The sequence below is a fragment of the Podarcis vaucheri genome (assembly GCF_965113315.1).
Source record: "Podarcis vaucheri genome assembly, chromosome: 3".
NCBI classification, from domain to species: domain Eukaryota; kingdom Metazoa; phylum Chordata; class Lepidosauria; order Squamata; family Lacertidae; genus Podarcis; species Podarcis vaucheri.
Genome location: NC_138761.1, coordinates 85,387,661 through 85,413,169, shown reverse-complemented (window position 1 = coordinate 85,413,169; position 25,509 = coordinate 85,387,661). Strand labels below are relative to the sequence as shown.

The window sequence follows — 25,509 nt, the reverse complement described above, 5'->3', positions numbered from 1 at the left end:
CCACCTCACTTCCCAATGTCTGTTCCAGTGTACTGATCATTATGGACATGGACAAAAAAATCTGAACACCAAAACAATAATACTTTTACTCAACCACTATCCAAATCTATATTGAGATTCAATGTTTCTAGACACAATTATTAGATACTTCACCTGAGCACATATTTTAGCAATTAAGCTTTCATAGGCAGAAGAGGATAAAGGTACAGTGTATCATTTATGTATCATTTAAGAACGGTGCGACTTAATGGAAAATCACAAGTCTTTCTCAGACACTGATCTCCTTACAAGATGGCCTTCAACAAATCCTTTGCTTACTGTTTACAATTCAGACATCTAGAAATCAGCATCAGGATGCTACTTAGCAAATTCTACTGCTACATTTTTAAAAGTTATGAATATGTCACTAATACGGGGTTTGAGAGGAGGAGCACTTTACCAGCACTAAAAGATGAGCAGATCATTTGGACTCCAGGTCTTGGACGCTCTGTAAACTTTGTTGGTCTTGGACTGCAAGGTTAAAACACACAGTTAAAACCATGAACAGAACCTAAGACAGCAACTGAATTAGTCAGTAGCTCATAAATAAAGGCATTCATCTAAATGAGAAGGAAGACTTAACTAAAATAGAGTTCTTCCTACTCTCTTAGGCTAAGATATATTCTGTCACTGGAAGCTCAGGTTGCCTCAGTGGCTAGAACTACCTGCAACTGGTTCAACAGCTACAGCTATTCCTAGACAGAGAAAGTCGAGCCCCAAAAGTTAAAGGATTGGTAATTTCAAGACTCATTGTGGGGTTTCCCATGTTTTGATCCAGAAGCTGCAGATAAAGCAGAACACTGCAGCAGGAATGAGACCTGTCAGCATATAGCACCTGTGTTCAGAGACCTGCACCAGTTGCCAATTTGTTACCAGGCCAAGTTCAAGGTGTTACTGCTAGCATATAAAGCCCTTAACAACTTGGGGCCAGTTTACCTGTGAGACCTCCTTACCCCATATACACCTACTCAGCAGCTTCCATTTGCAGAACTGGCATATTTACAGGTATCACAAAGTACCCACTTTGGAACTCCTTGGCTATTGGTATCAGGCATGCACCTTCACTGTACTCTCTGTACAAAACATTTTTGTTTAGATAAGTCTACCCAGATATTGAGAGTGCTGGTGCATATTTTAATCTGTTTTTAGTTTATTAGTGATCTCTGTGAAATAGGTTGCAATCAGCAACCAACTCCATGCAATGGGGGCAGGGGTAGGGGGGGAGTTTTTAAAAAATAAATGATGGCATGGCTTTTCTCTTGCAGTACTTCACCAACTGCTTGTTATAAATCAGAGTCTCATTCATTTCATAATTGCAAAAATCACCATGCTGTGCATCAGAAGCCAAGATTTCATAAAATTATTATTATTATGCTTTATAATGATGGAAGTAGCTAGGGTTACTTCTGATACTAAATCTAGACACAAGCCCTAGGCCTGGACAACATGTAGGAAATCTTCTTTAATTATATTCCCTGGGCAATACTGTATTGTAGGATTCAAATTAGGATAATGAAGCAAACTCCATTGTAACAGAAAAGCAAAATACAACCTTACCGAAGACAGGTTTTTATAACAGTATACGTTTTAGCTCCTTTTACAGGGATCTGAACAGTACTTTGTAGTAATAAAATAAAGGCTGTGATGCATTAGAAACCACATCTGTGTGTTGGGTATTGTCAGTATTTTCCAGAGCCATGCCTTTTTATTTCTTTTTGAAAGGACTACAAAGTCATTTCATAAACTGTCTACTCTTTGCCTAGAGCAACTTCAAACTTTCCCCTGCACTACAGGTACATTGGTGTTTGTTGCAATAAATATGAAAGATGTGACAGGGAGACAAGTCTCCAAACACACAATGGGTACATGGCCTAGAGCTACAGCCACATTGTGAATCCCGGGTATATATCCAGGTTCTCCGAGTTTCAATACACAAATCAAGAATCCCATCCTTTCTTATGCTCTAATATAGGAGAAAGCCAATCAAGGGTTGCTAACATAAATCAGTGGCCTATTGAAGTCAGTTTCATTAAGAGTATTTCCTGTAAGAACACATACTATCTTGATTAAAAAACGTATTGATTTGTAATTAAATAGATCTGTCATACAGCATAGAAGCACTATCTAAAACATATGCCCATGCTACCTACCTACATTTTGCTCTATGAAAATGTAGACACTTACAATGAGGGTGGAGAACTGAATATGGCCAAAGGGCTAGATTCTTATCTTCCTCCCTCATGGCCCAATTTGACAGGTGTCTAAGGCTGCCCATCTGTTAATCACCCAATGTCTCAAAGACGTCCAGTAGAGTCATTGATTTACCAAAGAGGTTACATTAGTAGCCTTAACATGGATGTTTACATTCAGCTCAGACATTTTGAAACGTTTTTATAATTAAAAAATGCTGTAACTGAAATTAGTAAAACAGTAAACAGACTGTGTTTAAATGCTGCATCATCATTTCAAAAGTAGTAATGGGAGGAGGCTTTTGAACCCTAACACTGAAGATTCGTGGCTTAGGCAGCAATCCTACACATACTTAACTAGAAGTTTAATTAAACTCAATGGGACTTGAATAAGAATAAACTGTAAGTCTATAATCCTAAGAACATCAAGCAAGAAGCAAGCCTCACTGAAGACAATGTAGCTTACTTATGAATGAACAGGCATAGGATTTTTCTGTTATGCTAGTATGAATCCTCTGCTACTTTTTCTGCTATATAGAAAGCAATATAAATTATAATATTAGCACCGACACACACAGAAACAACCTAGGGCAGAATTCTATGGAGCTTCCTCTACTTCTGCTGTCCCCTCCAGACCCCAATGCACACATAAAACCACCTCTAGAGAGTTTGGGGGGAGGGGAGAGAATAATGCTCACCAGCGGAGGATAGTTTGAGGATATTGCACCAATCCTGACCCGACTTCAATGGCTGCCAATTAGTTTCTGGGCACAATTCAAAGGGCTGGCTTTGACCTACACAGCCTTAAATGGCTCAGGACCACAATACCTCTTCCAACATGAACCGACCCAGATGCTGCAATCATCATCTGAAGCCCTTCTTTGTGTGTCTCCTCCACAAGAGGTCGGAAGGCTGACAACACAAGAATGGGCTCTTTCTCCAGTGGCTTCCTGTTTGTGGAATGCTCTCCCTAGGGAAGCTTCCCTGGTGCCTTCTTTAGACACTAGGCAAAAACCTCCTTCTCCTAGGTCTTTGGCTATTTAAACAATCTATGGCCTTTTAAACTGTGAGGGGGCATGGTTTTGTTTGTTATTATATAATGTATGTTTGTGCTTTCATTCTGTAAACCACCCTATGATCCTCAGGTGAAGGGCAGTATATAAATTTAAACAACAACAATAAAAGCCCATAACTTCCAAAAGCCACCCATTATCAGCTGCAATGTTTAATTCCACAGTGTGCTTAATACCATACAAGAGAGAAACTAACTTTATTTTAAGTGTACCAGCATCCCATAACCAAAAGCAAATAGTGCCATCTGCCCCAGTTGAAGACAGGTATCGCTTTGAGCCGCTGCATAGTGGTGAAAACTGCAAAACAAATAAAGCTATTTATAATTCTTGATTTTTAGCAAACAGTGAAAACAAGTGATCCAAATGATTCAGTATAAAGTGAAATTTCTATCATAATTACCACTTCTATAAAAAGTTACTTAATCAGCCACATGCATAAGTCTGTCAGAAAGCTCTTCACTGCAGGCAGAAGAATGCACGTGCACACACACACTCACAAACAAAATCACAAATAATATTCCTTCTCCCCTGCCATTGTCTTTGTTCAGAACAGTTAAAACCTATACTGTTTCAAACAGGAATGCAAAATAATCCACTTAACAATTCACACATAAGCATTTGTCTAAGCATTTGATATCTGACTGAGCAGCCCTGCCTTGTTTAAGTCAAGTGTCATAGATATCCACAAGTGAGAAGATAACATTAATAATGCTCAAATCATGCCATAGAAGGAAGCAAACTGTTACCTGTAGTGATGTTATGGATGCACTGTGGCCTTGCAAAACTGCCAAAGGGGCACATGTTCGGAGACACCACACTCTGATCATTTTGTCACAGCTCCCTGCAGCAATCATGGTATTCTCATAATTAACAGCCATGTCCGATATTTCCGCTGCATGTCCTCTTAAAGTAGCAAGCAACCTTCCATCATCTGTCGCCCAGATTTTCACAAGACAATCATCAGAACCCTTAAAAAGATTAACCACAATTACTGCCCAATTGAAGTTCATGGCACTTAGCTAGTTTATGAGACTCCAATACAGATTTCATATGGATCCTAATACGGACCCTGATATACACTCATTTGGATCCAAGCAATCCCTTCTGCAAGGAAATTTGCTTCTGATTCCTATTCAGTCATTGTACCGAATGTGAATCTCTCTCCTCCCTGCCCTGCCCTGCCCAATAGCATCACACACCTTCCTTCTACAGCAGAAATAGACATATATATTTCAACAACTGCAAAAGTTACACATGCTAAAAATTAAGAAAGAGTAAAACATTAATGATATGATGGCAAAGCTACAGAATTAACGCAATTAAATTGAATTCCAAACACTGCATTAAATGCCAGCATTTCTGTTAAAATAAGCCTTTAGGGACTATTTACTGCATTGTGTTAAGAAAGACTTCTTATCCTTAATATCATTTATAAGTTCTCAGTGTACGAGTGCTGGCATAGGTAATTCACGGAGAAGAAGAAAAACCAAAATCCTTTTAGTCTGATTACCTACTTTTAATTATCACTTTCACTGAGATCTAAGCATTACAACATTAAGTCTGACAGCAAATTCTCTCAATAAGGGAATGTATGAAAGGAAGTTCAGTGACACCTATACGGGCCTATCGAGAAGGGAGAGTAGACTACATCTTTCCCAGTGACCCCATACATAAACAACTTCCAGCACTGCGCTCTGTTCACTAGAGCAGAATAAGCAACTGTAATTGCCATCACAACCATCACCAATTATCATGATCACCAGAACAAAAGGGCTCAAGCCCATCTAAGCCTTTCCCCAAAACTCCAAACATTGGGGGGGGGGGACAGAGAGAGAAATACAAAGCGCATATAGCCATGACTGTGTCTGGGGGCAGGGGAAGTTGAACCCATAGTTTAAAGTTACTAATACAAATATTGCCACCACTACTTTTAACCTTTTCCAGCAATCTTGCATTTTATGTTGCCATGCAGGTAGGAAATGCTGCAATCTTCCACTAGGATTGTTGCTATATTAGACCTAGAAGTGGTATCAATGTTCCAGTGTTTTATCCAAACCCTCTGCATGGCACCTACAACAAGAGCTGTATTAAGAGTAAGCCCCCACCATCCAATTGTGTTTTTCAATCAAGTTGTTGGGATCCTGCACCCTCTGCTGGTTCATATAAGGCACTGCACAGTTACAAGCAATTCAGTTAAGGCCTGCGGGGCAAAGAGTGGAAGATAAAGGGGCAGGAGACAGTATTAGCTGCTTTTGTGGGGAGCAGGGAAGACACCAGAGTTGTCAATAGGGGAGTGAAAGGAGAAATGGCAGAAATCAATGCTCTAGTTGCATCTACAGCCAGGATGGATGAAACTGGATTGTTCTGAGTCAAGAAATGAAATGAAGACTCATCTGATGGGGAATCAGCAAACCTATGTTATGTAGTTTCCTGCCTTCCAAGCAGCAGGAGGGTACATAACACACTTGGATACCTACTACATCCAAGTGAAATGGGAATTGTTCCATGTTATCCTCCAGTCACTTCCAATCAACCTTTAATCTTTCCTATCCAGAACAACAGAAGGTACACAGGTGGAGAAAAACACAGAAAGTCCATCATTATCACCTTCACTAACCCCAGGTTGATCCTGGGTGATATAAAGAGGAAAGTGAAATAACAAAGCTACGATACTTTGGAGTGGCAAGATGACTCGCCAAATGTTCCTCTCCTAGAGTCAGAAGTCTGAACTGCAACTGCAGTGAGATCTTCCACACAAATGATACAATTTTTCACCTAAATTACCGGTAACTGCTAAAGCCACACCTCAGCCATCCTGGGTAGCTTCCAAAAAAAGATTAAAAATACATTAAAACACCAGACATTTAAAACTTCCCTAAACAAGGCTGCCTTCAGATGTCTTCTAAATGTCAGATAGTTGCTTATTTCTTTGACATCTGATGAGACGGCGTTCCACAGGGTGGGCACCACTACCGAGAAGGCCCTCTGCCTGGTTCCCTGTAGCTTTGCTTCTCGCAGTGAGGGAACCGCCAGAAGGCCCTCTGCGCCCTACCTTTCATCCACTCGGAAAAGGAAGAGGAATAAAACGCAACCAAGGGCACACGTGACAGAAGAAATAAACACCATAGCAAAACAAGCAGAAACAGACCATGGAGTCCCTTCTCTCAGTTAAGTTCATTATGAATTTCCTGCCTCCAGCGGGAAGTTCCTGCTTCCAAAATGTCCCTCTGTTTATATCCAGGTAAAATATTGCTTTTCGCAACTATTCCCAAAGAAAGCAGGTCTTCTTGCCAAAAGAAGACTATGAGGCTGGCCTGTACCACCACAGAAAGTATTACATTCGTCCTGAAATAGGACTGCTGAGACCAGCACCTCAGAAGAGGCTCCACAGAACCACCACCACCCCTTCAAGAGCACCATAAGAGAGAGAAATGTAGAAATTTTGTGCTTAACGAGATGAATTAACCTTTTGCCATAAGCTACCTGCTTTGCATCATAGTAATGTGTACAGTACATCATCCTTAAAGATATATTTAAACATTTTTATGACTATGCACATTTTCATGAATTTGCACTTACAGTGAATATCCGTCTGCCTGTTCGGTCAAACGTTACACAATATACCGAAGACAAATGTCCTAGGATTCGCTTGTGCATTTTCATATGTTGATATACAGCAGTTGGAACAAGTTGTTCAAGTCTGTATTTTCCATTTAGTTTTCTTGAAAAGAGAGTTTCAGCTATTGAAAAAAAGCATTTTGTATGTCAGTCAGGTGGCTATCCAGAAAGAGGCAAATATCATTCCTAAAGCAATACAAAAATGGTTCCTAAATAGTTCCTTTTTGGATAGTAAAAAGTTGACCACCAGTGATCCCCCAATTCTTTCACTGTTACTATTCAATAGGAAGACAATAAATGTGGGAAGAAACAGATTATGACTTCCTCTTGGCCATTTTCTATACTAACTTGCAAACATGTCATCTTCTCCAAGCTCCCAAGTACCTTTTTGCACAGAAACTACTAACTACAAGAAAGGGAAGCAATTTGGACTTGCTACCTAGACTGATGGGCAAAAAAAGAAGAGTGTAAAGAGAAAGCATGCATGCAGAAATAATCCTGTAGGCACAGGATTAGATGTTCATTAGATGTACACTATAATCAAATGTCTGGCAGGTTTCAGTCAGTGCTGAAGTCTCCCAGACACTGGGATGTGATGGTTACAAACACGTGCAAAGGCATCTAATCAGCTATTTTGAATGTGTAGATGCCTTCCTAAAGCCTGAAATCAGATGTCATACCAGGATTTATGAACACCAGGACTAACATACAGAAAAATTCTAAGTGGTAGAAGTAACACACACCACAGCAACAAGTAGCCACCAAACCTTACTGACATAAATCCAACTGCTGCACTAGCAATGTTACACACTTATTTAGTAAGACTCTTACCTATACTAGGTGGACTGCCATAGTTTACTGGAGACTCTGGAGGTCTTCCACAGTGCAATGCAGCAAGAGCAGATCCCTTCCACACCACATGCTTGCAGCCTATTTGATTATATAAAATAAAACATAAACATAGAAACATAACAAAATAAGTGTACAAATCATTTGGGGGGTGGGGGAACCATACTTTTACTTGTGCGAAGCAAAGACTGTCTTCCAGCTCCTAATAATGTTTGGACTCCTGGAACGCTCTGAGGAATTTCTTGCTCTAGAAGTGGTCCTAGTCGATGGCATATCTGAAGCAGGTGATCAGGTGCCAAGTGTCTATAGTATTTTACCTGTTAAGAAGAAACCAGGAGTTAAATATACAATATTCTTCTGTTAATTTAGAAAAGTATCGGGGGGTGATGTTTTGAAAAGGGGACAGTATTTGACACCTGAAATGCTTCTATGATTTCTAGTATACACAACAATGAAAGCAGTATTTAAAGGAGGACTCACATGAACACACAAATAAAATCTAGACTGATTTTTCCCTAACCTCATGTTTAAAATATTTATGAATTTGAAAACAAAATTATTTGAATCACTACAGAAATAGTATTGAATACGCTGTATCATAATGAGTCAATTTGAAAACAAGGTGACATATTTTAGAAATAGTATTTAGCATTAACATTAAAATGTTTTGATAGTTAAAACACTGCACATACATAGGTCTGATTCATTTAATATGAATGAGTGTGCTAGTACACACTGAAGTTCCCTTGACCACCTCCCTTACTCTGGCTGCCTCACAGTCTGGTTTGTACTGCTGTCCGAACCCAGGCTTGTGGTCTGTTTCTCTACAAAGTAGGAGCAGTTACCAAAGTCAGTTCTACCAAACCAGGGATTGCGGTTTGTTTCTCGTCAAATCTTAAGCCGTGGGTTTGTTGCTAACTTATAGATCATGACTTATTAGGGAGAAACAAATCAAGATCCTTGGGTTTGGACATAATGGAAAGCCAAGGCTTCCTGGATTGTTTACTGCACCAGAGGAGAACCAAAGAAGGAGTGATCGCACAGTGTGAACTAGCACACTGTTTATTTATAGTATACCACAATAAGCCAGAAACCCTGGCTTACCATTACATGCAAATGCAGCCAAATTTGGATCTGCAAAGACAGAACTGTGTACTCTTTATATCTCAGCAGGAAAACTTTTCCGCACTGTATTTTCCATCTCAGTATGAACCCCATCATGCAATTCATGCACTTCCTTGTTCAAATACTCAAACAGTATCAATTGTGATGATACTCTTTTTAACAACAGGTTTTCCCAGATGACTAGTTTATTATATATTAAAAGAATATTTTTTCTAATTTGTGTGCACATCTGCATGTCTTTTCTCTCAATAGCACTTAAGTTACAAGGTTATTATATTCAGAATGCAGAAAAATGCAGTACTCCTCCCCAGATAAAAATGTTCATTATTATTTTAATTGCCACATGAAAATGTCATTATCCAAGTTCATCAATCTACAGGAGACAATTTATGACGTAATCAGTGACAAGCAACCCAGCTTTCTCCCTTCTCACTGAAGTAGTTGCACAAAAGATAATCTTTTTTTAAAAAAAGCTTAATTTTTGTTTTTAAAGGGTCCTCCCGCCCCCTACCTTGCCTTTGTAGATGGGTGTTTTTCTCACTGCACTTTTGTCAATTGCTGCAGAATGACACATCTAGCAGACTATTTTTTAATAAAATAAAAATAAAAAGGTGGCACACCTCCCCCTTTCATACTTATATAGTGCACAGGAGAATATTTTGCTGTACTCACCGAAGTGAATGGATAAAAACCAATTGGGGCATGATTTGAATTAACACAAACTGCTGGATTTAAAGGACATCACTAACTTTTTAGTAAGAAATTAAATTAAATTTACAACATACTCTGGCCACACTTTGCGTAACAATCAATCAAAACCAAAGTTCTAGAAGTGAAAAATTACTTCTATTTGCTTTTCTCACTACCAGTTATAGCTTCTAGAAAAAATTTAAAAGGTTTCTCCCTTTTCTTTTAATTCAATTTTTCTATCATATATATATAAATGCCTTTGTGATTGTGAATGAGGCTTGTCAGTCAACAGGCAAGCAAAATTTTAGAAGAAAGTAAGGCCCTGAATAAGGAGGAACAAAAATGTATTTTTAATGTATTCCTCTAGAGCCTTACTTTAGTATTAACAAGCAAGAAAAAGGACACTAGTAACTAATATTATTATAATTATTATATTTATATTCCACTTTTCACCCAGAGACTTTAGTGACCCAAACAAATTAAAATACTGATAAAATATGAAACATTAAAAACATATTTAAGATAATCCTTAAAAGTAAGTAAATGCAAATTGAACTAAAACAATACATAAAAAGTAGTAACTGTTCTTAAAATAGCATGTCAGATGTTAGATTTTTCCAGTACCATATCTTTTACAATGAAATGTGGAAAACAGTGACCAAAATAAGAGGTTAAAGCATCATCCCTGTAAGGAAGAGTTACAGTGTTTTAGTTTGGGAGGATTAAGAAGTGAGGTGTGACAGTTGAATAAACTTATGCAGTGTAGAAAAAGTTGATAGAGAAATGATTTTGTCCTCTCTCCTAATACTTGATCTCAGGACCACCCAACAGAACATACTGGCAGTACATTCAGAACAGGCAAAAAAACCCAAAACTTTTATATAAAACACATGATGGAACTATGAAATTCACCGCTTCAAGATAATTAGCATGGCTTCAAAAAGGTTTACTATCCCTCCAATAGGAAAACCATACCTACAGCATTAGAGACAAATTGGAGACACTGAGGGGGGAAAAGGTGAAGATGTAGCATGATTGCAGAAGGTACAAGAGAGACCTCACAAGAACAGAATGAGGACTGAGCACACTCAGTATACACCAGAAACTATGGAAAGAGTATCCTCTTGAGATCTGACACTGTTGGGAAGGAAAGTCTGCTCTTAATCTGAAGGAGAAAGGTCTGAAAAGTCCAGCAAACAGTAGTAACCATGGCAGTCTTGGAAAGAATGCAGTCTATCTTGTCCATCTTATCTTTGTGATGGTCCTTGTTATCAGCAAGATAGTATGAAAGGAAATAGTCATCCCACCTGAAAAGAAATGCATTCTCCAACAACCCATGGTTGCTCAGCAACAGATTTAGAGGTACTCATTGTTAGCAGAGGTAGAGATCCCCAGAAGTGGAACAAGTATTGGACCACAGTGCAATCAGCATCCCATCTGAGCCAAGAAGCCTGCGAAATCATCATCCTCTCCCAGAGATCAACTGCTGTAGGAATGATGCCACTGTGTACGCCCCACTGCTATGCTAAAGTTCAGAGGCAAGAGTACCTGATTCCATACTTCTCTAATTACTTATTCTGGGAATGGTTGCTATGCTATGAGGAAATATTTCCAAGGGGAATCTTGCAGGCCAAAATGTGTGGAAGAGTATGGACATTTCAAGGGCCTCATACCACAAAGAAGAAATGATGAGTTTCCCACAACCTACTCCCCAGCCTTGATGAGAATCATGTGATGATCGCTGCCACAGAAATCTGTGGAGTAAACAGGACTCGCAGAGTACCTTGCCAAGAGCACTCACCAGATAGAAAACTGAGCCCACAGTCAAACAGCTTTTTCAAAGACATAAAAGGAGCCTCACGATGGCCAAATCATGTCCAGAAAGAAGCACCACAACAGGTGAACAGAAAGGAAATCTTAGCTGTTGTGTCAGTTCACAAGCTATCAGCCTCTGGATCCAGTTAGTCAGCCCGCTGGATCCATCCTCCTCCTCCACAGATCCATAGACATGGGTGGTAATTTGAGCTGTGCAGAAGGACAATGTGCATGACTGAGCATCATCTGATTAATCTATTCATCATGAATTCTGTCCATGCTTTCAGTCTGAAAGGGCAACAGAGGCAAAGCCTGTTGCTGTGACTGAGGCCACTGCCATGAGAACCAGGCATGATCAATTACCTGATGGGAACCATGTTCCAACTAGTATGAGAGAAAGGCTGTATCCAATGACACCATCCTAAACTTCTGAGGTTAGAAATCCCAAAATACTTCAAATAAAAACTGTAGAGTTAAAAAGTACTTGCTACCAATTCAACTGCTTCCTTGCAGGGAATAATTTTTATCCTTTCTTTAGCTGTGAAGGTAATCCTGGGTGGAAAAAAATTCTTTGGGGCTGGAGGGAAGAACTCAGTCATGTGCCCCATGAAAATTATAATCAGTACCCATTTGCCAGTGACCAGGGGAACTGAATCAGGGTAAAAATACTGGACCATTAGAGTGAACTAAATTACAGCAAGTCTGGAGCTGCAACATCAGATGATTACTAATCAATCTGGTAATAGCTGATCATGGGTAGCATACTTTTTTGTGGAGAGGTGTTATTCACCCATAGTGTCAACATGGAACTTTTAAAAGCAGCAGTTGAAAGAATCACAGCATCAGTAGTAAAGCTCAGGGACAGGACATTTTCCATCAACGTCCCCCCAGAACCTTCATCAGGCCCCCGTCATCAGAAAACGCTAGGAGTTGCTGATTGTCCAGCTGCCCATGTGAGAAGATGCTCTATTCTCTTGGGAACTGAAACATCTGGTACTCCCTGGCCCTGATTTATAGGTAACAAACAAGGGATGGGTCTACTATCCTCTATGGTTTCCATGGAACCTTCAGAGAACAGCAGTTGAAACAGACACAGAAGTGGCAACATCTAAGGCCCAGGAAGAGAACATGTGCCATCACTGTTCCCCCTCTTCCTTTCTAAATAAAAGTCAGTCTTTCCTCTTTAAACAATCTTATTAATTTGTTAATATATATCAGTTTTCATCTACTTTCAGATACCTTAGAAGTCTATTGTCAGTCAGGAAGACAGGATACAAATATATAACACTGATCAGGTTCCCAAAGAGTGTGACAATTCAAGCATCAGAACATCTAGACCAGGCAAAGGCAACCTTTGGCTATCCAGATGTTTTGACCTACAACTCCCATGATCCCTAGCTAACAGGACCAGTGGTCAGAGATGATGGGAACTGTAGCCGAAGGTTGGAGGGCTGAAGGTTGCCTATGCCTGATCTAGACAAATGCATAGGTCCTTCATGGGTGGAGGTTTGAAAGTATTATTTCCTTGTCAATAAAAGTTAAAGTATTTTTTACTATGGGGGAGATGCACACATAATCATAAAAATAAACATAACTGATATCAATTAGTTTGCATGAGAAAAGTATAACCACAACTGGAACTATCATTTGGAGTGATGAAATTTATTCTCCTTCTAAGCACTCAATTCATTCTTGAAAATGTGGTACAGCATCTAAATATCCCCATACATCCCCTCAAGCACTTTTGTGCATGCTCCAGGATTTCTGCAACTGATACTTCTGATTATAGCTCCTGGTTCTCCAACATTTGGAAGTAGCTTCTCAGCAAGCATGAACTGGTGGTGGCAGAGGAGCTTCCTGCACAGTTATTAGCTCTCACCCAACCTGCTTTTAACAACAAAAATTCATAGACACTTTTGTTGCAAGTATTGAATTTGCAACAATGAATCTGAACCAGTTTAAACTTATTTTAAGTAGTTAAACTAGTTGTTTTTTAAATGTAGTTTTACTCCCCAGAATTTGTAAATTATAGTAATAGAAACAGACAATTAAAGAAAGCAAACAAGAAAACCATGAGTAAATGAAAACATGGCTCTGGTGTATGCATAGTTTGAAGCAACAAACCATAGTTAAGATTAACAAAAGTTTAGGATTTAGACATAATGACAAGTTGTAAGTAATCAAAAATGGAAGCAAAAGCTTCCTTAGAGCCATGCCAGAGGAGAGGGAGCACACAAGTTCAAGGCTCAGTGTAGCTCATTCCAATGATAACCAAGCACAGCCACTAAAAACATTAAAACCAAAAAGTGAGAAGATGCTTCCAAACAGATGAAATCAGAAAAAGGTTTAGGGGAAAACAAAAAACAAAGAAACTCAGTATGATTTTAAGGTAAACATAGACACAAAGCTAGAAGTAAAAGTTAAGAAAAGACTGAGTATAACACACATAAAATATGGTGGTTGTCACTAGCTTTAGATGACATTATAAGGGATCACACAAATTTGTGGTTAATACATCTAAAAGGATTATAATTGTGATAAACTGAATCCCCATTTTATAGGCAGCAACTGATAGGAGAGGAGGCTGCAAACCATGCAGCTGGTCACTACTTTAAATAGAATGCAGGACGATAGACTCTGATCTGGACTGGTCCAGAAATATGACTAGGGTTATAATACTTACTGGAAAGTAGGGACAAAGTGAGGCATCCCAACATGGGCTTAGGAACTTTCACAGCTATAATAATCAACATGAGAGGGACTGTAAACAAGACCTGGAAGAACAGGACAACTCAAGAGCTTCTGTATGAGGTCTGATGTAGTGTGGGTATGCAAGCAGTGCCCAGCAGTGTAATATGCAGAGCTTCACAATAGAAAAGTTGAAAGGGCAGGGTAAGTGTAAATAAGGGTAAGTGTAAATAAAAGCATTTATTATAGTATTTCATATTCTATTTTCTGGTCTACACAGATATTCAAGACAGGCCACAATTTTTTTAAAAAAAATCTTTTTAAAAAGATCTAAACAATGAACAATTAAATCCATTTAAAAACACAATAGATAGTAGGAAAATAAACCATGCAATAGAACATGCAATTTTCAAAAACTTTCTGCAGCTTGTTATTACCAATCTCATCCTCAGTTGCTACCATTGAGAAAGTCCTTAGCCTTGAAGCTACCAGCTTCACTCTAACAGAAGAAAATGTTACCAACTTCCTTATTCCCCCACGATCTCTCTTTTTTCTCAACAAGGAAATGCAATTGCTTTAGTATTTCATTGCAAAGAAAGTGCTCCAGCCCTTAAATCAGTTTAGGTGTCTTTTTCCATATCTTTTCCTGCTCTGTATCTGCTTTCTGAGAAATACTTGACACGCTCACTCAAAATCAAAGTGCAAATAAATTAACCTGGCTCCAATCCAGTATGCAAAATATATACAGCTAGAAAATACTATGCCAGCTACGTCATAACAAGAATGCCAAATGCTATAACTTTTTCTTCCCCTAAGCAATCTTATAGCACAGACGGGAAAGCAACTATCGTGAACTTCTAAACAAATATTTCTTTCCCAACACAACTCTACACCTATCATAGAAGGGTCATATATGAATCATCCTCAATGTTGTGCTAGCACAATTAGCAAGTGCATTTACCACTGCCAAGAGTCTAATTTAATTCTTACTATACTTACGGATGTGTGCCAGAAAATTGTCCACTGATATATTTTTTCTGACAGAAAAAAATCCATTTCTAAAAAGGCATTGTTTCATAAAATTAATTAATAACATAATGAATGGATATAATACATGTAAACTGAATGGTTTCTGATGTGTGATAACATTTTTCAGACAGCTTCTTTACATGTTCCAGTCACACATTCTATCAAAACATGGGTGGGAGGAGCAGTATTGAATCTGCCAAAATGTGCGCAACTTTCACATTTTTAGCAGAAAGTCAAAAAAGGCTTTACAAACAAGAATCTGTACTCCCAATAAGGGTCCCCAGTCTACACAAACAGATCCCATCCTTGCCTTCCATTGAATGAAGGACCATTTGGCCACCAAGTTAGGGAAGCAATGTTTAGAAGCATTCGGTAGTGTCTAGATTTGCATTCTACACTTGGGACATGTAGCTTTATCAGATAGTTATTTAAATCATTGGCATTCCCAAGATTGAATTTTTTTCTCTAGTATCAGAGGTGGCAGGCCTCTGAATGCCATTTGACGGGGAACACAAGTGGCAGGAGTGTTGCTGCAGGCTTCCTAGAGGAATCTCGTTGGCTACTATGTAAACAGGATCCTGGACTAGATGGGCCTTTGAGCCAGCAGGGCTTCTTATGTTCTTACACTTACCTATTTTTTCAGACAATTAAACATATCCTTCTAGTTTATGGAAGAACAGGAAAACTGCAGAAGTACTCAGAAACCTCAGTGAGCAATAGGAATCCAATACATTAAGTGGCACATTAAAAGCATGCTCGCAAGTAATTCCCAAGTCTAGTAACATCTCACAGGCACAGGAGCTTCAATGAACAAGCAGAGTTCTCATACCAGTACGGTTTCTAAAGCTCAATTCAAAAGAAGCAAACATTACTGATACTCATGAATTGCTGTGCCTTCCGCTGAACTGACTGGAAAGCTTATTCCTACAGGAGGTATTTGTGAACATCAAAATACACATGCAGCTCAAGAAAAAAAGTATGTAACAGTCCAATTCTGCACATCCCTTTTTGAGCATCTAACAGGTCTGGATTTCTATTGCATAAACTTTACATAGATCCCTTCTCAACTTCAGTTCTTGCAGATTCAATGTATCTTACAATGTATCTTACAATGCTTCTGCTGTGAAAATAGAAGCCATGTTTTATCAACAGGTAACACATATTTATGAAGCACCACAACTAAAAACAAATGCCAGCACACATTGCCACGATAAGTCAACGCTGCACAGTCACATCTGAATTGCAGCCAGAGGATGGGGAACACACATATCACTACTCTGCTCCACACTCTGCAACATTATGGAAAAATTGATCGTGAATACTGAATGCAAGCAACAAGAAATACACAACAGGATCACTGAGTAGAAGACAAAATGGTGATGAGAAATGGACACAGCGTTATCTTCTCCACTTTGCAGACATGAACAACTACTAAAAACTCCAATTCTACAACAGCAACAATGCAATTCTGCACCACAAACCATGCACACAACCTAAGGCATATGAAGATCTCACAGCAGCTCATAAAAAACAAACTATCACCATAAAAATAACACAGTGAGTAAAAAAAAGTTCCATAGACAAACCACCACAAGCCCCTGGGAGGCTTCAGAAAAAGAAGGAAGGACAGCATACATTACCATGAGAGGACCAAGTACTCCACCCCATAGATACAACCAACCCAAAAGGCATCTCTACTATCCCTTGTACAAGTAGCATCAAAGAACCTAAGTTTGGACTTTCAAAAAGGACTGCGGAAAGCGCAGATGGAGAAGTGAAACTACTAATAGCAATCACCTTGAGAATGTGAACATACATTAACACTTGAGAAGGAGGGGATACTTGGTTAAAGGCATGTTTTATACTTAAAACACAAATCTAATATGTTCACAATGCAACACAGAAGTGCAGCGATCAGTAACCCAGTGAACCCACTGAATTAAGCAGAGGGAAGATTCTAAAGAAATGGCTAAGCAGTCATTCTGCCAGTACTTCTGGTATTACTGACCATATGCCCAATAAAACATGCAGTGTTGTTCATTCAGCAACCAAGAATTAACAGCAGGGGTCCACTATGCCATGAAGGCAGCAACTTTAGAAAACTAATGAAGAGACCTGGTCTGAATATAGACATTGGATTCTTATCTCATTATACATGATAAAGCTATTTTTGGCCATCTCATCCCTTGCTTTTTCCTGTAAGACCAACAGGTTTACCACACCTATCAGCCAATCACCCATTCCCACCACCCTTCTGAGTAATGCCCCTCTCCACCCTCTCACTATATATAAAGGTCTGGTGACTTCTGTTTCATTGTATCTGAAGACGTGTGCATGCACACGAAAGCTTATACCAAGAACAAACTTAGTTGGTCTCTAAGGTGCTACTGGACCTTACACAGCTACCTACCTGAATCTAGAACCTTTAGAAAACGATAGCCATGTACAAGAAATTAACCAAAAGACTATACAAGTAGACAGCAGTGGAAAGATGAGGAAGAAAGGGACTAATGGTGTAAGGAGTCAATAATACTGTGTTGGATCACTTGTTAAATCCAAACATATTGACCAGCATAGCTCCCTCCAGTGTCTTCAAGATTTGTCTCCAGACACACACGAACCTGAGGCCTTAAGCTACATGCTTTACCCACAGAGCTATGGTTTGAAGGTGGACAACATCACCCAAAACCTCAGGGATCCAGGAATAAGATGAGGGTGTTTAGGAAGTCTCCAACTGAGAAACAGGATTCTAATCCCAATGACTACTGAATTTATTCATTTGAGTTGACAACACTTACTTGTCAGGCTGCCTGCTACAGTTAAGAATAACCCTTGTCAGAGAAGGAAGGGGTTTTATTTTTTAAATTTTTAAGGTCTGATTATTTATCTTTCTTCAAGCAGTTAATATGACACAAATTAGTATGTAGTATGTGCAAACAGACAGGCTAGCAAGAATTCATGTGATTAGTAATGTGTGTATCAGATTTATAAGGAAAGGCTAACTTCATCCTTGCTTCTGTATTACTCAATTTAAAATAAATATAAGATTATTCTATTTTTTTTAAAAAATCAATGCAATGTCTATCAGGAGCCAGATTAGATCCCAATACTGCATCAGCCACTGACTAACCCTTCACTTTAGTCTCACTATTTTTTCTTGAAAGACTGTGCCTCCTTCTCATTCATTCTCTAACACACACACACACACATACTTTTACAATGTAGAAATAATGTATTTTAATGTAGGTATCCACAAATTTCACTGTAACAAAAATTAAACTGGGCTCAACTTCAAATCCAGAGTGAGCATGGGACAAACTTTACTTCAGCAAGCCTACCCAGACATATAATTTAGGTATCTATGTGTGTTTAACAACTTCTTGTTTATTTTATCTGTTTTGCTGATAATTTTATTATGTACATCACAGAGTTTTCTTCTTATTAAGCAATGCAAAAATCATCCTTAATAAGAAATAAATGGCATCAATTACGAAGAATAGAATTTGGACTTTCGTCCTTCATTTATTATTGTAAAACTCTAACCTATGGTTTCAGTCCTGGTCACTGGCTACGATTGGGAATTATCTAACTGTCTGTCTGCAATGGCACCAAGGCATCCCAACCAGTGTCTTCTCTATGGTGTTGCTAGAACTGTTTCATTGCAACATGAATGATTGAGAACTTATGCAATTGGGGGGGGGGAAAACCAGATAGGTGTGTTACAGGTCAATTTTGCTTAACACTATTTTAATTCTGCTATTTCATACTGGTAGAGCTGGGCACTGCTGGCTGAATATGTGGTAACTGTTTTGCTTGTAATAAGAGTCCATGTGCCAGTAATCTGCTTAGTTAGACTACAGAATTTGGCTGTTGACTTAGAAAGTGAAACATACAAGCAATTTCATTCAGCATTTTTATGTTCAACATGGATATAACTTTGGGAATGCAGAACAGTTAATTCATCAACACTACAGTATTTAAAATTAAGTTACATTGATCTAAAGCAGGGATGGAGAACCTGAGCCCTCCATATACTGCTGGAGCACAACTCTCATTATCCCCAACCATGCTGGCTGCGACTGAGAAGAGCTGGAGTCCAAATTCTTAAAAGCACTTCAATTCTGTACTGAAAGAAGAGTTAAATAACTGTAGGCGTATTGATTCCTCTTTAAGGAGTCCACTCCTATGATTCCTCACCTCACCTCTTCTTTCAGCGTCAAGTAAAAGCACTTTAGGAATTTGTGAAAAGTGAATTTTACAAACATGACCTCAAATCATGTTGTGCCATTATAAAAGTCTGCTGTTGTACTGGTAACTAGGAGCCTAGAGGCATTTCTGGCTTCATAACTTTTTTGGGGGGGAGCCAACAAATAAAAAAAAATCCAGGACTTCACACTTGTTTATTTTTTTAAAAAAAATAAGGTGATTATACATAAACTTTACTTTCCAAAGACACTGCTGTCTTCCATGTGCCTTTGTGCCTCATTCAAGTATTAACAACACTGGAAAACATAAGCACTCGAGAGCTATCTCTCCAGGGATATCACTCACATGCTGCAATGGATGTATAAAGAAGAACATTCCAACTGTAGTAGTTTAACATGCAAGTAAAGCCAAAGATTGACTTTAAAACAAGTCATTTATTGTTCACTAAACATTTCCAGCTTATTGATCTAAACTACTAGCATATTAAAAATATTCAGGACCATGCCAAAACTGGCATTGGATGAGAAACTGTTAGAATGTCAAAAATACTTTAAAAGCTTCTGTGAGCCAATAGTACCCACTCAGAAAAGAGGCAGACCACTGCATCTCTGCATAATTTACTGGTTTGGCCTTATGCCCTTGTAATAAAGACTTCACCGGGCACTGAAAATTTTGAGTGTGATTATCATTCAGTCACTCCTGCTGAGAAACAAAGCAGAACTACCTGCCCTTGGATGTTGCAGCTAGCTGTGCCTGTCCTGTATGAGTCACTGTTCTGGCCCTGCTTGATTTCAGTCAGGGAGGCATGGCCAGATCACTCACTCAAATAAACACACAAGATGAACAGTTCTTTAAGTGGATAATTCTTATTCCAATGTACTATGAAAGTGTGGTTTGGGGAGTATACAAATGTTGGCACAATTCAAATTTTAGCTCATAAAAAGTGTGTCCTAACTATTAGAAGTTTGAGAAATATTGATTTAGACACAACCAGTAAAACCACTGAAGGCTAAATGATCAAAGTTCTCACAGATTTCTCTCTCACACATTTTACAAGCAGCTATGTGAAGGAGTGAAATTGCTAGAAAAGATGTTCAGCTCTCACTTCTGTACTGTTTTCCTGATCTACAACTCTTCACCCACCGGCTACTTGGCCTGAAAAGGGTGGGCAGTAAAATATATCCTGGAGGCATCTTAAATGCTACTTTGAACTTCCTCCCCAAAAAAACCCAGATCTGAGTGTCTCTTCTAGTTTAGCCTGACTTGTTTTAAAGCAAGCACTCCTTCAATCAAGAGTAGAAAACAAAGCCCACCTAAAACTGACAAGCAGAATGAAACGCAGGACAGAAAAAAACAAATTCTGCAACCAAAGTGATATATGAACGCACAATAATTGTTCCATAAAACAGCACGCTAGTCCACAAAGTTGCCACTGCCTAACAGAACTCTATTTAAAACTAACGTTCTGCTCTGAAATTCCACATTACCAGAACTCGGACACAAAGAGCAGATTACTGTATGCATATACTGACTGAGACTACAACCACAAAGCAGCTTTTATTAGTTATGTTCCAAGGAAAAAGATAAAAGCTTAAGGAAGTTGTGGGGCTTCCCTGAATAAAGCCTGCTTACAGTTGCTCAATATCTGCTCAGCCCCATTGTGTATGTGAAGCGAGACTGCATGGAATAGAGCGCCCCCATCTCCTACAGGCCTGCCAGCCTCTCGCAAGCAGTTCCTGCTCGCTCCTCCCCTCCCTGTTCTCTCGCTTTCCCCGCACAACATCCATGACGTACCTTTATTTCTAGCATAGTGACTCTAGGGCTCTCGCATTAGTAGGATTATTATTATTTACCCTAACTCGGGGACCCCAGATTTCTGACTTCGGAGGCACCATCTGCTTTTTTATAAACAACACACACCGCCAGGAAGGAAAAACCGGGAGCTTAAAAACTGGCCCCTATTTTTTTTTTAAGTTGCTTTAAAAAAAAAATTGCGGGAAATTCAATTTTTAAAGGGCTGCTCACAAACTTTCCCTAGTACATCACATCGCAACCACGCCGACCGGCCGCTTCTCTTACTAGGCTCTCGTAGCTCCTGGGATGCTCCTTCCCCGTCCAGTCCGTGCGCTTAGGAAGCAACTGGGGGGAGAAAAAAAGACACACACCCCCGGTCACCGAGTGCTACTAGCCGCCCCCCCCACCCCACCCCCCCTCCCGACGCCCCAGCAGCGCCCGCCCGCCCGGGATGGCGGAGGAAAGGGGAGGGGAGGAGGCGAGGCCGTTGCAGCCGCCGGCGCTGAGGCGGATGGAGAGAGCCGGTCTGGAAGGCGCTCGCAGCGCTTACCTCCTTCTCGGCGACTTCTCGGATCAGGACCTGCGGGAGCAACAAAAGAGGAGCGGAAGGAGGGCCGTCAGAAACCGGAGGAAGAGGCGGCGGCAGCCCACCCCGCAGGCCCAGACCCCGGCGCCAGCGCGCTTACCTGAGCCGCTTCCTCGCAGGGTCCGTTCTCCAGAAAGCGGGCGATGAGGAAATAGAGCTCTGCAGGGGGGGTGGGAAGAAGGGCGAAAACGGGGGGGGGGTTGAGAAAGGCGAACACGCGCCGTGAGAGGGGGGGGGAGAGAAACACGGCCTTGGAGGAGGAGGCGGCGGCAGCAGCCCGGCCCCTCACTTACCCGCTCGCAGCTCCGCCGAGTGCCTGCCGCTGTTGTTGCTCCCGCCGCCTCCGCCGCCGTCCCCGGACATGGCGAGCCAGAGGAGCCCGGCTGGCTGAGGCCGAGCTCCCCCGGCGGCGGGGCCCTGCGACCCGAAGACGACGCCGGCGCTCGCCCGGGAGCTGTCACTGTTTGTTCGGCGGCAACAGCCGCAGCAGCGAGGCGCTCGGCTCCACCATTCAAGCCCCGGGCGGCAGTAGCGGCGGCGGCGGCGGCAGCAGGAGGAGGAAACAACAACTCGCAGCAAAACCCGCCGCCAACCCAAGCGCTGCTGCTGCTGCTGCTGCTGCTGCCTCTCTCGTCAGCCAGCCAGCCAGCTTCGGGCGCGAGCGAGCGAGCGAGAGAGCGGGCGGAGTAGAGAACGCAATCCCTCCGCCGAGACAAAGAGTCCCAGCCCCCCCTCCCCTCAGGGCGGGCGCGCGCACACACAAACACGCACACGCCCCCCCCCCCACCTCAACCCCCTTCACTCCCTTTCCTTCAGGTCGCCTTCCCCGGGGTTGGGTGGTGGTGGTATTGCGCTCCCCGCCCTAGAGAGCCCTGCCTCTCTTTTCCCCCCTCCCCACACAAAACAACGCGCTCGAGCTGAAGCTCGCTCCGGACTAGTGGGGGGGAAAGCCGAGCGAAGATGTCGGAGCGAGCGGGCAGAGGCGGGGTGTGGATGGGTGGGCGGGCAGCTTCGGCTGAAAGACGCTTTCTCTGTAAGAGAAGGGCTGGGAGGCCTCGGCGGCGGAGGGATACGGCGCGCGCGGAGGCGGGAGGAGCGATGGAAGCGGGGGGGTTGTGCGCGCGAGAGAGAGAGGCCCTTTGGCGGCGGTGGCGCTGGAAGTTGCTCAGTTTCAATGTAGCCGAACTAGGAACCGAATGAGGCAAAAAAAAAAAATGCCCCCAGGGACCGCAGGCCCCACTGGGCGAGGCGGGCGTGAGAGGCTCTTCTCGGCCCTCGCCGTGCCAGGGCCTGCTGGGGGAGGGGGGGGAGCAGGTCGGGCCCGTCCTCTCCAGGCTTTCTCTCTTCTTCCACATGCCTCCTTGTCGCCTTTAAATGCTACAGATTCCCATCTGCTTGTAAGTTGCAATGTCATGCGTGGTTTTGGTTTGTTTTTTTCCTCTTTCCTAAGTGTTACTCATTAGGGGTGGGCGAGCGTGTTTATATGTATGTGTGTGTAAGGAAGAAATAAAAATGTATATATATTTTTCATACGCCTTGTCTCTACAGCTTTTCCTTTGTTATTGACTCTCTCCCTCTGGCTTAAAAGAGGAGCATGAAGTGACTTCCTGGTGTTATTAAAAGGTGCAATGTCAACATTTGCGTTTGCCCTGGTTTATTACTTAGATAGTGGGAGACGGCGGGTTAAGACAGCAATATTATTATGAAAGCAGACAAGTGAAAAGGATGAAAATGGATGCAACGTATGGCTGGACTTGAGGTAATTTACAGCTGGATCGATAACATACAGAAGGGTTATCGCATGATTAATGGTTACATTTACATTTTGTGTTTCATGCTGTATTTAGATAATGAACAGGGCTCACCTGCCTAAAGTGTTTATTTCCATCTTAGGGAAGTGTCTTTAGAGGCATGATGTGTTACAGTTTGAATTTTATCAGAATAAACAGTGGTCAACATTTGTTATGTAATATATCAATGTTTTGGGATTGAAAGTTGGGCATTGGGCAATTTTTGTATTCCAAAAAAGAAAGAAAAAGCGGCCATTTAAGCAATTAGTGCAAATCAGTTAAAAACTGCTCATCAAATACAGTAAAGCTACAGTGATATGTTCTAGAGATATTCGAACTATGTTAACCTAAAATGATTTCCTCTCTCTGAAGTTGCAGCTTTGAACGAAAATAAGGTATGTAGTTTTCAAGTAAATAATTATATAATATGTTGTATTAATGAGTTATTAAGGCCCCAGCTCACAAAAGAGGCTGCATATATGCTTATTTCAGCACAAAACTGGAACTGTAGTAAGACTGCAATCCTACACCAATTTACCCTGAAATAAGCCCTATTAAACTCGGTGGGTCTTCCTTCTGAGTAAACTTGAATATGATTGCATTGCAAGAGCAATTGCTACAGTAGTCTTTTGCATCATATCACAAAAAAGAGAAAGCATATATCTGGAAAATGTATGAAGGTATGATTTGCAGTAAGTCCCACACTGCTGTTAGTTATTTCTGGAATTAGAAAAATTGATATCTAGAAGGTACACATGTCATCCTGAGATGAGTAACAAATTAATACAGGATTAATATTAAGTTAGAACTGAAGTGATTTTGTACTACAAGCTTTTCTGTTTTAGTATCTTCACCATTTCATTTTCCTACTATTTTTGTGGCCCCCATTTGAACCTGATACTTTTATTTTACATTATAGAATTGTATGAAGGTTTTAATTAATCTTTTAATAAAGTACTATATTTTTCAGTTACTCTGGAGCCTTATATTTAAGATGTAGAATGTGAATAAAGACCTTAATTGGCAGTGCTAATAAGATTTGCAAGTTTATCCTGCTCTTTTTATGGTTGCTTATATGTGTACAAATATAGCTAAGGTATTTATATGAATTACAATCTATTGGTACTGGATCTGTATTTCAAAGTTACTTACGCTGAAAGAAATTAGTTTTTAATTAGAAGAAGGATGATTGTGACTATAAAGGCTTTCCTTTTTTGTATTATATATCCCACAGTAATTCTGTTGATTGAATTCACATGCAAAAACACTGACATTTCTATTATCACCAGTATAGCACACTAAAAATACAAGCAGAGGGTGCAGTTCTATCATTTTAAAATTATTTCTCTTCAATAAGATCATTGGCTTTTGTTTTGCATGCAAGTTGTTTTTTCTTCTACATAAGTCTTAGAATTATTTTGGTATTGTACATTTAGAATAGAGGATGTTGAGGTTTGTTCGTTCTTTTAATTGTAACAGCTTATTATCAGTGATATCTCAGCAGTGCATTGTGCTAAGTCCCAGTAATGTTATTGTTTTCTTTGCTAGAAAAATGTATTTCTGAAATCTCTCACACAGTCTCCAGTAGTATATTTTGAAATTCCTGCATTTGTGTCGAGTTGCATTATCCTTAAAGAGAAATATTTTAGTTCCACTGTCATTGAGATGTAATAGGTTCTTTGTGAACTGCTTCTGTTATAATGAGGTTTGTCCTACACAAGTAAGATTCCCCGTTTCAGAATAAAATAGCTATTTAAAATATGTAACGATGTAGTCTAACTAGTGATGTTATGGTTTTAATTTTACAAAATCATGTTATAATTACAGGTGGTAGTAACATGGTTTTAATTTAACTTTCTGAAAATGAATGTTTGGCATTCCTTTCATTACTGTAGGGTTGCTGAGTTTCAGGAAACTTACAAAGATTTGTTTTCCCCATGGTAGATGCAACACCATATTTTACAGAGAAATTGAAAGACCTTTAGTAGCAGTTTATGAAACTCCTTCTTTAGACAAAT

At 40.4% G+C, this 25,509-nt stretch overlaps 1 protein-coding gene and 2 long non-coding RNA genes across 9 annotated transcripts in view; 2 read left to right on the top strand and 1 right to left on the bottom strand.

Annotated features, from left to right (window-relative positions):
• The window catches only part of PHIP (PHIP subunit of CUL4-Ring ligase complex), a 63,150-nt gene extending 40,817 nt beyond the window's left edge, over positions 1-22,333 (bottom strand). For all 6 annotated transcript variants that reach the window (XM_082218160.1, XM_082218161.1, XM_082218163.1 and 3 more), the window contains exons 1-10: positions 21,995-22,333; positions 21,802-21,860; positions 21,666-21,695; positions 21,401-21,460; positions 7,935-8,085; positions 7,751-7,849; positions 6,881-7,041; positions 4,048-4,269; positions 3,498-3,598; positions 440-510 (exon numbers count right to left, since the gene is read on the bottom strand). In XM_082218160.1, the coding sequence (XP_082074286.1) occupies positions 440-510; positions 3,498-3,598; positions 4,048-4,269; positions 6,881-7,041; positions 7,751-7,849; positions 7,935-8,085; positions 21,401-21,460; positions 21,666-21,695; positions 21,802-21,860; positions 21,995-22,064 (1,024 nt within the window). In that variant the 5' untranslated portion in view covers positions 22,065-22,333. The remainder of the gene's footprint in view (positions 1-439; positions 511-3,497; positions 3,599-4,047; positions 4,270-6,880; positions 7,042-7,750; positions 7,850-7,934; positions 8,086-21,400; positions 21,461-21,665; positions 21,696-21,801; positions 21,861-21,994) is intronic.
• LOC309529966 overlaps positions 1-25,509 on the top strand; it is a 154,444-nt gene that overhangs the window by 32,140 nt on the left and 96,795 nt on the right. The window lies entirely within an intron of this gene.
• The window catches only part of LOC309529946, a 30,538-nt gene continuing 27,844 nt past the window's right edge, over positions 22,816-25,509 (top strand). Inside the window, exons 1-2 of one of the 2 annotated variants that reach the window (XR_014218538.1) lie at positions 22,816-23,098; positions 23,864-23,886. This is a non-coding gene — a long non-coding RNA (uncharacterized lncRNA). The remainder of the gene's footprint in view (positions 23,099-23,863; positions 23,887-25,509) is intronic. The other variant, XR_014218539.1, reaches the window with a different exon arrangement.